This window comes from Gigantopelta aegis, chromosome 6, assembly GCF_016097555.1.
Source record: "Gigantopelta aegis isolate Gae_Host chromosome 6, Gae_host_genome, whole genome shotgun sequence".
Lineage (NCBI taxonomy): Eukaryota > Metazoa > Mollusca > Gastropoda > Neomphalida > Peltospiridae > Gigantopelta > Gigantopelta aegis.
Window position 1 is genome coordinate 53841338 of NC_054704.1, and position 19131 is coordinate 53860468.

General features: G+C 38.8%; 1 protein-coding gene across 3 annotated transcripts in view; it reads left to right on the top strand.

Moving 5' to 3' along the window:
• LOC121375873 (CD109 antigen-like) overlaps nt 1-19131 on the top strand; it is a 63742-nt gene that overhangs the window by 13672 nt on the left and 30939 nt on the right. For all 3 annotated transcript variants that reach the window (XM_041503552.1, XM_041503550.1, XM_041503551.1), the window contains exons 6-18: nt 2857-2927; nt 3643-3774; nt 4725-4767; nt 5670-5754; nt 6894-7002; nt 8085-8309; nt 8929-9156; nt 10151-10255; nt 10777-10839; nt 13452-13643; nt 14294-14443; nt 15927-16028; nt 16955-17033. In XM_041503552.1, coding sequence (XP_041359486.1) covers nt 2857-2927; nt 3643-3774; nt 4725-4767; nt 5670-5754; nt 6894-7002; nt 8085-8309; nt 8929-9156; nt 10151-10255; nt 10777-10839; nt 13452-13643; nt 14294-14443; nt 15927-16028; nt 16955-17033 — 1584 coding nt within the window. The remainder of the gene's footprint in view (nt 1-2856; nt 2928-3642; nt 3775-4724; nt 4768-5669; nt 5755-6893; nt 7003-8084; nt 8310-8928; nt 9157-10150; nt 10256-10776; nt 10840-13451; nt 13644-14293; nt 14444-15926; nt 16029-16954; nt 17034-19131) is intronic.

The window sequence follows — 19131 nt, forward strand, 5'->3', positions numbered from 1 at the left end:
GGGATGGTAGATATAAAAGATACCTTTCTACTAATGAAAATATGTAGCGGGTTTCCTTTCTAAGAATATATGTCAGAATTATCAAATGTGGTTTAATGGTGCCGTTAAACAAACCAAAAATTTCAAACAAAACAAACTTTAACTTTATCTTTGTAGTAACCTTATTATCACTGAATGTGTGTTTGCTTGTTCGCCGGTCTGTGTTCATGTCTGTGCCAGTGTCTGTGTATGTGTTTCCTTGTTCGCCTGTCTGTGTTTATGTCTGTGCCAGTGTCTGTGTATGTGTTTGCTTGTTCGCCGGTCTGTGTTTATGTCTGTGCCAGTGTCTGTGTATGTGTTTGCTTGTTCGCCGGTCTGTGTTTATGTCTGTGCCAGTGTCTGTGTATGTGTTTGCTTGTTCGCCTGTCTGTGTTTATGTCTGTGCCAGTGTCTGTGTATGTGTGTGCTTGTTCGCCTGTCTGTGTTTATGTCTGTGCCAGTGTCAGTGTATGTGTTTGCCTTGTTCGCCTGTCTGTGTTTATGTCTGTGCCAGTGTCAGTGTATGTGTTTGCTTGTTCGCCGGTCTGTGTTTATGTCTGTGCCAGTGTCTGTGTATGTGTTTCCTTGTTCGCCTGTCTGTGTTTATGTCTGTGCCAGTGTCTGTGTATGTGTTTGCTTGTTCGCCTGTCTGTGTTTATGTCTGTGCCAGTGTCTGTGTATGTGTTTGCTTGTTCGCCGGTCTGTGTTTATGTCTGTGCCAGTGTCTGTGTATGTGTTTGCTTGTTCGCCTGTCTGTGTTTATGTCTGTGCCAGTGTCTCTATATGTGTTTGCTTGTTTGCCTGTCTGTGTTCATGTCTGTGCCAGTGTCTGTGTATGTGTTTGCTTGTTCGCCTGTCTGTGTTTATGTCTGTGCCAGTGTCTGTGTATGTGTTTGCTTGTTCGCCTGTCTGTGTTTATGTCTGTGCCAGTGTCTGTGTATGTGTTTGCTTGTTCGCCGGTCTGTGTTTATGTCTGTGCCAGTGTCTGTGTATGTGTTTGCTTGTTTGCCTGTCTGTGTTTATGTCTGTGCCAGTGTCTGTGTATGTGTTTGCTTGTTCGCCGGTCTGTGTTTATGTCTGTGCCAGTGTCTGTGTATGTGTTTGCTTGTTCGCCGGTCTGTGTTTATGTCTGTGCCAGTGTCTGTGTATATGTTTGCTTGTTCGGCTGTCTGTGTTTATGTCTGTGCCAGTGTCTGTGTGTATGTGTTTGCTTGTTCGCCTGTCTGTGTTTATGTCTGTGCCAGTGTCTGTGTATGTGTTTGCTTGTTCGCATGTCTGTGTTTATGTCTGTGCCAGTGTCTGTGTATGTGTTTGCTTGTTCGCCGGTCTGTGTTTATGTCTGTGCCAGTGTCTGTGTATGTGTTTGCTTGTTCGCCTGTCTGTGTTTATGTCTGTGCCAGTGTCTGTGTATGTGTTTGCTTGTCTGGCTGTCTGTGTTTATGTCTGTGCCAGTGTCTGTGTCTGTGTTTATGTCTGTGCCAGTGTACGTTGGGATGTGTTGCTTGTTCGCCTGTCTGTGTTTATGTGTTTGCTTGTTCGCCTGTCTGTGTTTATGTCTGTGCCAGTGTCCGTGTGTATGTGTTTGCTTGTTCGCCCAGTGTCTGTGTTTATGTCGGTGCCAGTGTCTGTGTATGTGTTTGCTTGTTCGCCTGTCTGTGTTTATGTCTGTGCCAGTGTCTGTGTATGTGTTTGCTTGTTCGCCGGTCTGTGTTTATGTCTGTGCCAGTGTCTGTGTATGTGTTTGCTTGTTCGCCTGTCTGTGTTTATGTCTGTGCCAGTGTCTGTGTGTATGTGTTTGCTTGTTCGCCTGTCTGTGTTTATGTCTGTGCCAGTGTCTGTGTATGTGTTTGCTTGTTCGCATGTCTGTGTTTATGTCTGTGCCAGTGTCTGTGTATGTGTTTGCTTGTTCGCATGTCTGTGTTTATGTCTGTGCCAGTGTCTGTGTATGTGTTTGCTTGTTCGCCTGTCTGTGTTTATGTCTGTGCCAGTGTCTGTGTATGTGTTTGCTTGTTTGGCTGTCTGTGTTTATGTCTGTGCCAGTGTCTGTGTATGTGTTTGCTTGTTCGCCTGTCTGTGTTTATGTCTGTGCCAGTGTCTCTGTATGTGTTTGCTTGTTCGCCTGTCTGTGTTTATGTCTGTGCCAGTGTCTGTGTATGTGTGTGCGCGTTCGCCTGTCTGTGTTTATGTCTGTGCCAGTGTCTGTGTATGTGTTTGCTTGTTCGCCTGTCTGTGTTTATGTCTGTGCCAGTGTCTGTGTATGTGTTTGCTTGTTCGCCTGTCTGTGTTTATGTCTGTGCCAGTGTCTGTGTATGTGTGTGCTTGTTCGCCTGTCTGTGTTTATGTCTGTGCCAGTGTCTGTGTATGTGTTTGCTTGTTCGCCTGTCTGTGTTTATGTCTGTGCCAGTGTCTGGATATGTGTTTGCTTGTTCGCCGATCTGTGTTTATGTCTGTGCCAGTGTCTCTATATGTGTGTGCTTGTTCGCCTGTCTGTGTTTATGTCTGTGCCAGTGTCTGTTATGTGTTTGCTTGCTTGTTCGCCCGTCTGTGTTTATGTCTGTGCCAGTGTCTGGATATGTGTTTGCTTGTTCGCCGATCTGTGTTTATGTCTGTGCCAGTGTCTCTATATGTGTTTGCTTGTTCGCCGGTCTGTGTTTATGTCGGTGCCAGTGTCTGTGTTATGTGTTTGCTTGTTCGGCTGTCTGTGTTTATGTCTGTGCCAGTGTATGTGTGTGCGCGTTCGCCTGTCTGTGTTTATGTTTGTGCGCGTTCGTTCGATTGCGTGCGTGCATACAATGTAGAGCAATCAAACACACAAATATTGTACATTTATCGTTTCAGTTCACATGCGAGCGTTTGCAGTTTACCCGAACCTAAAGCAGTATTATGGACCTATGGAGATAGTCGTAACTGTACGTTCAAACAACAAACATTTATTTGTGCTTTAACTTATTATTTATTTAATGTTTTCGATTACTGAAAACCGTGGTTTAATGTAGAAACCCCAACATCGATGTATTACTTCTGTTGTGTTGTAGAGGAGTGATACAAGGTGAACATCTATTGCCTTTGTTATTCTATTTTCTTTTTCTTAAAACACTAAATTCTATTCTTTACTTCCACATTCACGAAATTATCGTTGGTGGTTAAATATATTATTACGAAATTATAGTTGGTGGTACAATATATTATTACGAAATTGTCGTTGGTGTTACAATGTATTATTACGAAATTGTCGTTGGTGTTACAATATATTATTATGGTTTATTACTGTCTTCTTTTCTTTTCTTTTTCCTTTTTTTTTTTCTCGATCGATGTGCATAAAACAGCGTTTTGTAAGCAATTTTGTTGTTTAATATTTAACAATTATTGCTTATTTAATTGTGTGAGGGAGGTGTTGTTGTTGCTGTCGTTTGTAGTGTTTGGTGTTCTTTGGAACGAATACCTGACTGTAAATTATGAAAATACTGCTAATATAAGAACTGTCCAGTAAAAAACAAAATCAGTTAGAATAACTGCATTTTATTTGTAGTTTGACACCCAGTAGCCGCTATATTTTTTGTGCTGGGGTGTCGTTAAACATCTATTCTATTCTATTATATTCTATTCTATCTATTCTATTTGTAGGATCCAAACCATAACACAATCAAGCACTGGAAAGTAGAAAGTGTGGCCCATGGAGTGGTTTCTCAACAGATGATGTTATCAAGCCAGCCCTTGAATGGTGACTGGAAAATCACCGTTACCTTGCCAGAATTTGTGAGTCGTTTGTTACTTACTCGGGATTGTAAAGTATCGCAGCAAAATTTAAAGGTGCATTCTTAAAACTGCAAGTGACATAAAAACAAATATTTTAAAATATTACTTAGAATTGCATCTTTTTATTGTTAACATATTACCTATACATTTTCTCATACCTTTGCCATTTTGGCCTGTTTAAAAGGACATTCCCGACTTTGCTGCATTGTAAAATGTTTCCGACTAGTAAAATATTTCTACGATTAAACTTACATATTAAATATATTTTCTTGTTTAGATTATCAGTGTCTGTATATTCAATATGTTTCTGGTCGTCTTAATATTTGTAAGAAGCCCAAACTGGCTTTCGTCTTCAAATAATTTCGTACGTACGAAAACAAATTATTTTAGGAAATATAACTAAATTTAACCCAGTACAAATATTAGAACGATCAGAAACATGTTTAGTATACAGCCACTAATATTTTATGCAGAAACATTTGTTTGATATTTAATTACAATCGTTAAAAAGTTACTGTTAGAAGATAACATCTTAAACATTGCAGCAAAATCAGGAATGTCCCTTTAATGTTTCTTATCGTCCTAGAAACATCAGCTTAAAATTAATTATATACAAAAAAGGTACGCATGTACTTTAGAACCTAAAGTCACTAGTTATTTTTCTTTCTTTTTGTTCACACACACACACACACACACACACACACACACACACACACACACACACACAGACAGACATACACGCACGCACGCACGCACACACACCACACACACAGAGAGAGAGAGAGAGAGAGAGAGAGAGAGAGAGAGAGAGAGAGAGAGAGAGAGAGAGAGAGAGAGAGAGAGATTTGGAAATCCTGTAAATTTACGTTAGTCAGCTTCTTTCCAATATTTTTGTTTTTAATTGCAAATATACACGATATAACATTGTTGGGTATTTTCCTATCTTACAGGAAAACACAAGGCAAAGCAAAAGTTTTACAGTGAGGCAATATGGTTAGTGTTTTGTGTTGTATATGTGAACTATGTAATATTTGAACTATGCGTTTTTACAAAAACATAGTGGGTTATGTGATCTGATATTCCCAACATATTGACTACTTTTAGCCACCACACCAGGGTTTATAATAAATTAGATGTAAAAAGCTTTCAAATGAACTATGCTGTAACCTACTGACGTTCGGGACCAGTTTTCAGAAAGAAAATTAGAAAAGGTTAAACAAATTTATGGGTGGGTGTTTTTTCATGAATATGCTACTTTAAAAAACATTTATGTAGCAAATATATAATTTTTATGATTAGTGGAATTAAAATGTTATTTACCATCATTATAAAACCTTTGCTGATCATTTAAAGGAAACCATTCAGAGACATAGCTATTTATTTGGAAATATGGGTTTTTCAAATAAAAATGTACCTGGGTCACGTGACGTCATTTTGCCAACAATGTGACCATATTTGGCCACCACATCAGGGTCTGTGCTAAACTAGACATAATAAGCTTTCAAATGAGCTATAATATAGCCATATGACTTTTGGGGGCATTACACTGGGGGAAATGGCCCTCGCCTCTCTACTAATAGCAGTTAGTTTTATAAACGCTCGGCTGAGATTACGATGTATCGTCCGATCGATCGCTCTCGATTAAATCGGTGTCTTTCCGTCCGAACAAGTACTTCTCGACTGGCACATCAAATGTCATGGTATGTACTGCCCTGCCTATTGGTATATGAAATTCCTTGCTGCTTTATTGTTACGAGTGGCCTATGTGGTAGGAGGTTGGGGGTTTTCTACCTTTTCTCTCTTGACGAAATGTTGAAACAATCATATAGAGCCGTAGTTTGAAATGTGCTGAGGTGTCGTCAAACAAAAAATTCAATTTATTTCATTTGTTTCAGAGCTGCCTAAATTCGAAGTGACCATCGACGTACCTCCCTTTATGTTGTTGTCAGATAGCGATTTAACTGGAACCATTAAGACCAAGTAAGAATAGATTTTGTTTTCTTATTCTCGTAGGACAGATTTTCTCTCAGTGGACGGATCCCATTGGGTTTTGTTGGGTTTTTCATTATAACTAGTGTTCCACAATTGGATTGTCAAAGATCGTGGTATGTGTTATCCTGTATATAGCAAACTGGGTGTTAAACGCCTCTTGCTGCTGACAGTAGTAGCCATGCGGGGTGCACCGGGTTTCTCCAAAGTATTTACATTTTCCGCTGAGCAGTCAATTCTTCTTTTGGTGAGTTTTGTCGTTCGTGTGTGTGTGTGTGGGGGGGGGGGGGGGGGGGGGGGTGTCATTTTGGGTTCTTAAATATTTTATCCAGAACTTTTTTCACTAAGTGTTATCTAGAATTGTCTACAACCCGGCGACGGAGTGGGAAAATTGAAACCTGTTTAGGTATCTGACCACTATTGATTATACATTGGTGACAGTACAAATATAAAGCCAAGCACTGACTAAATTATTAACAGTAGGTGCTATATACTACCTGACATGAAGAGAACAGCCTCTGTGACAGGATTTAAGCAAATAAAATTGATACTTCGCCACCTGCAATTTTAATTATCCACTCTCCTAAGCACATGGGCTAATGGAGGGGAGGCTACTCTCGTTAAATATATGTACCACAGGCATAGCAAACAATGGTCTTGCTTGTAGCTAAGCAGATATGCATCTGTCAGTTTGATATGCCAAAATCAAGAGGCAATGTTACCCTTCCAATATTCCATAATCATACTGTCAAGTCTGTTCAGACACCAACATAATAAAATAAAGAAAAGAGGTACTCTTTTTCATGGAACTAAAATAGCGGTGTGATCCCTTAAACCTGTGTAACGTTTTTAGATCTGTCGTTGACCTTCTGTGTGTCGACCTGTGTCGGTCTGCGTCGGTCTGCAGCCATTACAGGTTTTATGGAAACCAGATTTTACAGTTTGAATCCAATGCCATATATTTTGCAGTGTTTTACAGTTTGAATCCAATGCTATATATTTTGCAGTGTTTTACAGTTTGAATCCAATGTTATATATTTTGCAGTGTTTTACAGTTTGAAGCCAATGTTATATATTTTGCAGTGTTTTACAGTTTGAATCCAATGTTATATATTTTGTAATGTTTTTAGGTATACCTTTGGAAAGCCCGTGAAAGGCATGGCGGAACTGAAAGTATTCATTGGTCAAATCAGAGACAGTTGCGGGAACTATCGGAGATCGGTGAACAAAGCATTCCCAGTGAGTATAATTTGTGAAGAAGAGAAAATATATTAAACAAAATGTAATCAGCTATAGACATAACTTTGTATTATAGAGCCGTCAGAGAAGGTAGAAGGTGTACTTGGGTGGGGAAAGGGGGCATTTGCACCCATCCCTTTTTATCTGGAAATACCAAAAAGGCATGACTCAAACTGACTCAAAAAGCATTTAACAGCATCTTCAAAAAGTTAAGGATACATCTAAATCTACACACGATGTACATCAGTCTACAAAAGTAAACATTAAAAGGATGCATTTAAATTTACAAAAATAAAGGATGCATATAGTAAAGCTATAAAATATAAAGGACACTATACTGCTATTTATTGTTTTACTATTTTTGTGTATATCGATCGCGCGTCCGGCGAGCATTATACCAATGAGCTACTTCCTCCCCCCCCCCCCCCCCCCCCAATTTGTTCAGATTACATTTTGTGTCATGCACCATTTTAAAAGTAAAAAAAACCAAAACGTTTGTTTTGTTCAAATACACCACTAGAGCACATTGATTTATTAACGATCGGCTATTGGATGTCAAACATATGGTCATTTTGACACAGTCATAGAGCGGAAACCCGCTACAATTTTTCCATTAGTAGCAAGGGATTTTTTATATGCACCATAGACAGGATAGCACATACCACTAGCCTATGATATACCAGTCGTGGTACACTGGCTGGAACGACTGGACTCAGTAAAGTCTGAGACTTTAATGTCATGGCAATTCCATACAAACTGTATACGCATGAGGTCATTAGATAGTTTAGTCTAGCCTCTAAAGTGTTATAATTAAGGGCCCTGATAGGTAATGGCGTCTTACAACCAGTGCCCAGTGGCTGGTATATCAAAAGCCGTTGTATTAGATATATAAGAGTGCATTTAAAATGCGCCTTGCTGTTAATGAAAAAAATTATCGGGTTTCATCTGAAGACGTGTTGGAATTACCACCCAAAAAAATCACATCCAATATCTGATGATTAATTAATCGATGTGCTCTAGTGGTGTCGTTAAACAAAAACAGACGGCTCAATAACATCGTCATGTAAGATATGTTTTTTCAGATTGACGGCGAACAGGAATTCAGGATTGGCATGCCAGAAATTCGGAAACTTTCCTACATATCGGGCACCACCAAACTGACATTGGTAGCGTACGTTACGGAAGACCTTACCGGGAAAACTCTGAATGGAACAGGCTCGTTGAAGATCCATGAGCACCCGGAGAAGATTGAGTTCCTAGACTCCACGCCAAGCTCCTTCAAACCAGGACTTCCATTCAGGGCTTATGCACGTGTCTATTTTTATTTTATCTGATATATCTCTTTAGAACTTGGAGCCGAATGTAACACAGTGGTAGAGAGGTGCATGGGTCGCCGAATCGATCGTCCTTGAGGGATTCGGAGTTTGTTTCCCATTCTGCGCAGTGCTTCACCACTGGTATACCAAAGGCCGTGGTATATTTCACTGGCCAGCCTTGTAGGTAGAAGTAGCATGTGCTATGTGGCGGCAGTTTTCTTTATTTCGATTCAATGGGTAGATGCAAGCCGACCTCTCTCTCTCTCTCTCTCTCTCTCTCTCTCTCTCTCTCTCTCTCTCTCTCTCTCTCTCTCTCATCTCTTCTCAATCATTAACAATCGCATCTCTTTTTTCCCATTACCGTTTATATTTTTATGATACCGCTTAACACCACTCATCTTATGGACAGTGTAGTTATCCCCCCTCCCCCCCCCCCCCCCCCCCCACTCCTTCAACTTCTATGTGGTTGCACTTCAATATAAAATCCTAGCTACGCCAATGCCCTCTCTTCTAAATCTGTCAGACACCACATAGCCGTAGTTTAAGAATATGCCCAGATATCGTTAAACACTCATTTCTTTCCTTTGAAGTTACCTTTTCCATTCCGCAGGTCAAGGTCGCCCGCCAGGATGACACACCAGTTGAAGATGATACATTCGGAATCGAGGTGTTCACGTGCGTCGACTATGAGCGGACCGAAGCGCACCAATCAAAATACGAGTGTTCCACGTTCACCGGAAGTTATTCTTTACCTGCTAAGAAACTCAGCATACCGGCCAATGGAATAATCCCGATAGACATGGATATTCCAGTCAACACAACCAACATTAAAATGAGGGTAGACGCTTCTTTTGCTAGTGTCATCGTCCAAACAGTTGCAATATGCCAAATTAGTTTTCACTGGTGTTAATGTTAAGTTTTATTTCTAAAACTGACCCACCCAGACAGAACGTATTATTATTATTATTATTATTATTATTATTATTATCATTATCATTATTATTGTTGTTGTTGTTGTTGTTGTTATGTTAAAATGACACTATTCGACATTTAAATGTTTAATCTATCCATTAATGAAGGAAGGAAATCTTTTATCTAACGACGCACTCAACACATTTTATTTACGCTTATATGGCGTCGGACATATAGTTAACGACCAAACGTATATAGAGCGAGGAAACCCGCTGTCGCCACTTCATGGGCTACACTTTTCGATTAGCAGCAAGGGATCTTTTATATGCACCATCCCACAGACAGGATACCACATACCACGGCCTTTGATATACCAGTCGTGGTGCACTGAATGGAGAGAGATATAGCCCAATGGGCCCACCGACGGGGATTGATCCCAGACCGACCGCGCATCAAGTGAACGCTTTACCCTTGGGCTACGTACCGCCCCTATCCACTAATGAATGACTTCACTCAGCTAATTATATAAAATAGCTCATGCATGTAGATTTCAGGTAAACCATACGAAATATTTAAAACCACATTTCTCTAGTGTAATGGGTACTTATTTATAGACGTTAATTGCCTTCAAAATCAATACAAACTTGACCAATGGACTCAAATCATTATTATTATCATTATTATTATCATTATTATTATTATTAGTTTGACATCCAATAGCCGATGGTTAATTAATCAATGTGCTCTAGTGGTGTTGTTAAACAAAACAAAGGTTTTTTATTATCACTATTTATTATTATTTTGTTGTTATTATTATTGTTGTTGTTGTTATTGTTGTTGTTGTTATGTTAAACAACAAGTGATATATCCTGTATTGTATTAGTACATTTTTAATCATGCCTATTTATTTATTATTCTAGGCTTATTACAAGGACATCTTTTGTTACCGCCACACTCCTCAAGCAAAGTCACCAAGCAAAACATTTGTTCAAGTCAAACTAATGACTGATACGCAGTCTATTAAGGTAACTGTATTAATATGTTGAGTTGCATGACATTTTAATGTATTGTGTTTAGTGCCGTATTTTGCGGTGTAGGGTGGGGTAAGTGATGACCGTTTTATTTTAAAAGTACCATTTTGGGTCTAACCTTTTTAAAATGCCCAGCAGCAAAATAGTTACGGCTTTCTTACAGTGAAGATAACACTTTCTACAGTGACAATGACATATTTTAGAGTGAATTAGTGAAATGTTCACTCTAAAATGTGTTATCGTCACTGATATTTTAAGATATTTCACTAAATGTTATATAATAAATAACTATATCAAATCGTGGTGATTATTATCATGTTTGAATTATCACCATCTGAGTGTATCAGGATCCGTACTTTTAACAGTGTTAAGTTATGAGCTCCGTAGTTTTGTGGATAAGCTGCCGGACAATCATGCTGACGATAGTGGTTCAAATCCCGTCAAAAATGAATTGATTGAAAAATATATAATTTTCAGAAACATGTGTCGTCATAATTTTATTAATTGTTTTACAGGCCGGAACGACAGCCAAGTTCAGCGTGCTTGCAACCCAAGTACCTAAACGAGTGTTCTATCAGGTATAGAATTTTTCATGTTTACATATCCCGTCCATTTGTGTTTTTAAAGGCATATTGTCACAGACCACTAACCTATTTAATTGTCTAACAAAGTATTACCTGAACAAAAATAATTTGATTTGTCCCTAAATGTAATTTATTCAACCATCTTCATAACCATCATATTCCATTTATTAATGATATTTTGTAAAAAAATAATAATTGAATTATGGCAGTGGTCCATAATTCAAAAACTAAAATTGCCGAGGGGGTTGACATGGATTTTAGTCCATCTTGGTTCAGTTTAAGGTGATGCAATAGCTAGATTTGGTTTCCAACAATTAATGTAATGTTTAGTTATTATCCATTTTTAGAGAAATAAGGTCCTTTAAGGGCAGAGTTTGTTCTCTTCGACCTCTTTGATGCATCATTTGTCACCAGTGTGAGAACTAGAACGACAAAAGTGAGAGTAGACAGTTGCAGCAATCATCTCATCATTTTCATATAGTATAATGATTGTCTTCGTCAAAACTTGTTACTATAATTTAATGTAACTAGTTAATTACCTCAGCCGCACCTCCCCCCCCCCCCCACACACACACACGTACCACCCCCACCCACGATAGAAGACGTTATAGCTTCAGGGTCCGTGTTTACAAAACATTTTGATTCTAGACTCAAGTCTCCAATTAAACAGAGTCTAATACTTTAAAGGGACATTCCTGAGTTTGCTGCATTGTAAGATGTTTCCGAAAAATAAAATATTTCTACGATTAAATTTACATATTAAATACATTTTCGTGTTTAGAATATCAGTATCAGTATATTCATTGTGTTTCTGGTCATCTTAATATTTATAAGAAGCCCAAACTGAATTTTGTTTTCAAATAATTTAGGAAATAAAATGAAATTTAACTTAGTACAAATAGTAGAACGACCAGAAACACGTTTAATACACAGCTACTAATATTTTATGCAGAAAAATATATTTGATATGTAATTACAATCGTTAAAAAGTCTCTGTTAGTCGATAACATCTAAAACATTGCAGCAAACTCAGGAATGTCCCTTTAACGTCATTGCAACGCCATACAAATTTAATTTGCATGTGTCTAACGTCCAGCTTCTAAAGTTTTTATTTTTTTTAAAATTTGGTTTGTTTAACGACACCACTAGAGTACATTTTATAAGCACGGGCCCAGCTGGATCTTAGATTTGCGGTGGCGTGGTCTATATATTTGTTAGAATGTTCGCTTGATCTTGTTCTGAAGATTCGTTGAGTTTACCCGTTGCAACCGATGTCTGATGTCTTGAGTGTTGCGTGTGCTACCTTAGTTCTGGGAAGTTCGTAAAAGAGACTTTTAGTTGCCAGTCACTAACAGTTGCTCGTGTGGTTCAAGCGGATTTCTTCCCTCATTCTCTGAACCAAATTGAATGTCCTTGTGTGGAAAAAAAAACGAACAGCCCTTTGCTTTCCCAAATTTGAATGTCGACTGCAGAGTTTTGAAATACATTTTTTGAGAGTGTTGGGAACGGTAAACATCTTTGAGGTAGAGCACTTACATGACAATCGATCACCTCTCATAATGCCCTTGTGCCAATCATTGCACTGCCCTGCCTATAGTGAAATTGCATACATAAAGATTCTTTACTGCACTTTCGGTCCAGTATGAGCTGCAATTTGGAAACTAAGTCAAAACTACTGAAATTGCTTCATTTCTTTTTCGATGAACCCTTCCAAATTATGCGCCAAATTACGTCATGAAAACTGCGCAATCTTTTTATATTTTGGACTTAATCCTACAGGACATTCAAAATTTAGTAGCACTACAGATGCCCCCGCCTTCTACCGACCCCGGTCGGGCTGCTGGTGATCTCTTGCACTTTCCAGCGCGGGCGATCCCTTCCTCCCAACCACCCCAAACCCTTTCCTCTCCTGGATGGAGGAACCGGCATAAGTCGACACCTGCGCCCATGACAGACGTACATTACAACAGCTTGCTTTGAATGTGGACGTCTTTCGGTAGGAGTATCCTATATGGGGTGCACCAGGGCTGAGTTCAACCAGACCGAGCAGAAAAACGTTCGTTAGAGTGGTTTTTGCGCTTCACAGTAAACCAAAGGACCACGTCGAGAACCAATCAAATAGTTAGCGAACGTTAGCGAAAATTTTAGTATGGCTGAACTTGGGGCTGGTTTCCTTACTTTCAATGAAGTCTTGAAATGTTTTTTTTTTTGGGGGGGGGGTTTCTTTGGGGGGGGTAATGTTAGGCACCAAAGAGCCGTAATTTAAAATATGCTCAGACTTCGTAAAACAACTATTCATTTCTAGTCCTTGTTTCCCGTGGGGGCGGGACGTAGCCCAGTGATAAAGCGCTAGCTTGATGCGCAGTCGGTTTGAGATCCACCCCCGTCAGTGGTCCCAGTGGTCTATTTCTCGTCCCAGCCAGTGCACCACGACTGGTATATCGAAGGCCGCGGTATGTGCTATGCTGCCTGTGGGATAGTGCATATAAAAGATGCCTTGCTACGAATGAAAAAAATATAGCGGGTTTCCTCTCTAAGACTATATGTCAAAATTATCAAATGTTTGACATCCAATAGCCGATAATTAATAAATCAATGTGCTCTAGATAATGTCCCGCGGAAGGACCGTGATCAGTGGCTCGGTGGCAGGGACTGAGACAAAACACCTCACGTTTGACGTCAATATAACGGCCACGATGTCACCCACGGCCAGCGTCCTTGTACACTTCGTCAGGAACGACGGCGAGATCGTGGCAGATTCCATCAGCTTCAACGTTGACGACATTTTTGAGAACAAGGTAACATATTCATTCAACCATTAGAGCTGCAATCTCGTTTACATTTTTATTATTCAACCCGCGAAATGTTTTGCAGGGTGGTGGTGGTGGGGGGGGGGGGGCTAAGAGGGAAAAGGACATATGACCAACGGGTCAAAAGGGCATTCCATGGGGGGGGGGGAACAAAAAAGACAAAAATGGGGCACTTTAATATTTTTAGGGTACACCCCTTGGATCCGCTTGTGCAATCATAAAATAGGCATGATCGAAACTGATATTCTTTGGACTTACTTATTTTTTTGAAGTTAACCTGAAACAAATTTCTATGTGACGCATAAGTGCAATTGCCGTAATAAAAACGTTTTAGCTGGTAAAGATGTTTAATTTGTTTTTTAAAACCTGGTTTTTGAAGATATGTAAGAATACTACATTCGTGGCCGTTAGATACCATTTATGTTAAAATTCGCTGTTTACAATTAATACTGTGGGTAAATGATGGATATACATGATGAAAAGGTTTCAGGCCACCTCATTTTGCTCGAATATCGAATTTTACCATTTGTTCCAGAGGGGGGCAGTTCTGTTCACTGCCCATACCCCTCATCTCCATCAGCCCCACCCCCACCCTCGTCTAGTACGTTTATATCTAACATATTTATGCGATATTGCAGGTCTCCATAAAATTCAGCCAAGACGAGGCTGAGCCACATACTAGAATGGATGTCATGGTAACCGCAGACAGCATGTCCCAGGTCAACTTACTGGCTGTGGATCAGAGCGTGCTTCTGTTAAAATCTGGCAACGACATTACTGTTGATCAGGTGGGCATGTTTAATAGTACTGCTGTTAAAATCTGGCAACGACATCACTGTTGATCAGGTGGGCATGTTTAATATTACTGCTGTTACAATCTGGCAACGACATCACTGTTGATCAGGTGGGCATGTTTAATATTACTACTATTAAAATGCGGCAAGGACATCACTGTTGATCAGGTGAGCATTTTTAACCTTGTAGCTCATCTTTGTCCATTAGTATGTCTAAAATCGTATCAGAGTAAAAGAGAGTCCAGGAACGAATTATGCAGTCATATGATTTAACTTAACTCATTATACATATTACATCATACCATCACTCCAATTGGAGTGAGATAGATAATTTTGAAAAACATATTTTATAAATAAAAATATTTAAAAACAATACTGATTTTAATATCAGTAGGTTTTTTTTAACTATGTTAGTTTTTTTAGTATTTTTAGTCAGGGTGTTGATTTTAACTGTTGAGTCTTTAGGATGTCATTAAATATTCTTGTTGAACATTCATCCATTAATTCATTTTTACTTTTAAAGGCATATTGTCATAGACCACTGACCTTTTTAATGGTCAAACAAAGTATTACCTGAACAAATATAATTTGATTTGTCCCTAAATGTACTTTATTCAACCATCTTCATAACCACTATACTCGATTTATTAATGACAATTTGTAAAAATAATTGAATTATGGCAATGGTACATAATTCAAAAACTAAAATTGCCGAGAGGGATGACATGGATTTCACTCCATCATGATTCAGTTAAGGTGATGCGATAGCTAAATTTGGTTTCCAACAATTAAACAATTAATTTTATTATCCATTTTTAGAGAAATAAGGTCCTTAAATCGTATGCCATGACAGTATGCCGTTAAGTGAATTTTGCCTCTGCTTTGGTCGGCGATGTAAAACCGATTTTATGGAAACCAGATTTCATGATGTTCGGTCAGCGGGGTTACATCTCTATGGCAGATTCCTGGGACAAGATTGTCAAAGCTATCTTAGCGCTACTATATCGTAAAATCGTCGTAAGTTATGGCAAGCGTCGTTGTGACGTCTTGGCTTACGACGGTTTTACGATATCGCAGCACTAAGATAGTTTCGAAAATCTGTAACCTGCTATTCATGATCTGTCTCTTTGTTACATGGGGAGAGACGTAGCTCAGTGGTAAAGCGCTCGCTTAATGGGCGGGCGGTTTGGGATCGATCTCCGTCGGTGGGCCCATTGGGCTACTTCTCGTTCCAGCCAGTGCACCACGACTGGTACATCAAAGCCATGGTATGTGCTATCCTGTCCATGGGATTGTGCATATAAAAGATCTATTGCTGCTAATCGGAAATAGTAGTCCATGAAGTGGCCGCAGCGGGTTTTCTCCCTCAATATCTGTGTGGTCCTTAACCATATGTCCGACGCCATATAACCGTAAATAAACTGTGTTGATTGCATCGTTAAATAAAACATTTCCTTCTTTCCTTCCTTTGAAACAGGTGACGGATGAACTGAAGACATATGACAGATCGGCACCACCGGACATAAGCCCCTACTACTCAGTGTCGTCTGCAGCTACCACGGCGTACGATATCTTTAAGGTAAGACAGAATTGGGCACCAGGGGTGGGGGAGGTCGGGCGAGGGCCAAGTCCTCCCTCCACATGAGGACGGAAAAATGTAGGGTTGTTTGTTTTGTTTTGTTCTATTCCATATAAATAACAATAAAAAATATGGTTTGTACCCCCCCCCCCCCCCCCCACCAGACTTTTCTCCTCCCATCCACTAGTTTTGTGCATCCCACTCCAGACCTGTTGTGTCCTTTTGCTTTCAGAGACATTTAAACGCTTTTTTCGGCTTAATTATATTTCATTTCATTTTCTTATTTATAACCAGTTACGGTTCAAGCACGCTGTCCTGTGTAGCTGGCAGTTACACACACACACACACATACACACACACACACACACACACGCACAACGCACACACACACACGCACACACGCACACGCACACGAATATATGAAAAAGGTCACATTTTAATTTTAAAGCTATCTTTTTCTCTCTGTTTTTTATTCAGCTTGAGAAGGCGCTTGATTATTTTATTTGTTCCCCATAGTTTTAACTATTTTACTTTTGAAAACTGTGGCTGAGACTATTTATCGACATTTTAAAACTATTTATTATTTCTTCTGTTAGATGATTGTCTTCTAGCTTTGATGTGCGGTCGGTCTAGGATCGATCCCCGTCGGTGGACCCATTGTGCTATTTCTCATTCTAGCCAGTGCTCCACAACTGGTGTAACAAAGGCCGTGGTATGTACTATCCTGTCTATGGGATGGTGCATATAAAAGATCCCTTGCTGCTAATCGAAAAGAGTAGCCCATGAAGTGGCGACAGCGGGTTTCCTCTCTCAATATCTGTGTGGTCCTTAACCATATGTCCGACGCCATATAACCGTAAATAAAATGTGTTGAGTGCGTTGTTAAATAAAACATTTCCTTCTAGCTTTGGTTTACTGTTTTATAGAATGCTGGAGTGTTGGTCATGACTGATGCTAAACTGCACCAATCAAGAAGGAATGTTTACCGTGGATATTCACCTCCAGGTATGTTAAACACAGTGCAGATACGCGAATTACGTTTATTTTTGTAATATACACCGCATAGGTGCGCTCATTTCACCTACCATTTTAAATAGCGCTAGCGTTAGTTAAAACTAAACGTTTTGGTTTTTTTTTTAGTTTTTAATCTTATTTATTTTTGTTGTTATTGTTATTTGTTATTGTTTTGTTTTTGTTTGTTGTTGTTTTTGTTGTGGTTTTTTGGGGGTGGTGCTTTGGAGGGGGTTTGTGGGGGGTTGGTTGGGGGGGGAGTCTGTGGTTATGAAGTCGATTTAGGGAAATAGCAAAATATCGCTAACAAAATGAAAATCACGAGTATTTTGATGACTGAATAAAGTATCTTTCAGGACAAAATAAATTTACATATTTTCATGCCCTATTCCTTTGGTCAATTTCTAGTGGCATCTTGGGTTTTTTATAGATAATAAATTGTTATTGACTCATGATATCAGTTTTATCCTGCGAAGGTTAGAGTGACGAAAGGCGCGAGGCTCAGCCAAGTGGTATTCGCCATTCGACATGAGCCATCTTTTTAGTTCAATCAACTAGTTCAATCTAGCCGTGCTAGAAAAAGAAAAAACATCTAACACACGTCCCCAAGACGCTAGTGCACCATTTTCATTGGTTAATCGGTCTCGGTTAATCGGTTGATTACGTCATGCTGTAAGCAAAGGTATTAGATGACGTCACGTAATATATGTAACACCGTATGAATTTCTTCTAGTGACGTAATATATTATATATATATATATATATATATATATATATATATATATATATATATATATATATATATATGCACCGGGAATTTTGTAATAATTATACTAAAATTATTAAACTGATTGAACAGGAAAATATTCTGGCACGAGTCATGTAGATGTTTTTCTGACACTCGTCTCAATCCTTGGAGCTCGCAAAAACTCGTTCCAAGGATTGATTTTCTTGAGACTTGTGTCAGGACTCGTGCTAGAAACTATTAGTTTCAGAATTATGTTGAATTATTGATTCCCCAAGTTGCCATTTCACGTTGAATCATTGAGGGTTTTTTAAACTTTATATTTATGGCTAAGATGTTACATTTTTGTGTTGTTGCATAATGTGGACTATATTTTTCCGCATATGACTAAATGAGTACGTAGGCGAACTGTTTATGAATTGTCCTAGAATAAGCAAACCTTAGCTTACAAACGATACGTGTTATTGTAATTAAATGGGGAAAAAAACAAATCAATCTTCTGGACAAAAAATATATATTGTTTTGTGCTTCGGATTGCACACCGAAGGAACGGTGTACGGCAGGAGTTAATTGCACACCAGGAAATGCTTGAATTTTTATCACTGAAGTAAGAATTCCTTTCGTTATCACCGTGACATTTTTGAAAATATCTTAATACATAATTAATTAATCTGTATGAAATTTTAGGCTGTAAAAATATACAGTTTGGTCGACTTTCATAGCGAACATTTCACGTGTTTCTTTTGCCATTCACAAACAGCGGGAATAAACGGCACTTATTCGGTGTCCATCGCGGCACTTCAGCTCTCTTTCACAACAAAAACCACATAATGCTATTCATAACATCTAAAATTGAATACATAAACTTTTTCGTACATGATCATTGAGTCTTCATATAAACTATCTAAGCTCTGTGTTTAGTGTTAAAGGCATACTGTCACGGATTTAAGGACCTTATTTCTCTAAAAATGGATAATAAATAAAAATTACATTAATTGTTGGAAACCAAATCTAGCTACTGCATCACCTTAACTGAATCCTCTCCGCAATTTTAGTTTTTGAATTATAGACCATTGCCATAATTCAATTATTTTTACAAAATGTCATTAATAAATGGAGTAAAGTGATTATGAAGATGGTTGAAGGAAGTACATTTAGGGACAAATCAAATTATTTTTGTTCAGGTAATACTTTGTTAGACCATTAAATAGGTCAGTGGTCTGTGACAATATGCCTTTAAATGCACAATCCGTTTCGAAAGACGAGCCCTGTGAACACCAGCCTGTGTATACGACGCTCACCCATTTGCCAATTTTAAGAGTGTACAAATCGGATCACGTAAGCTTT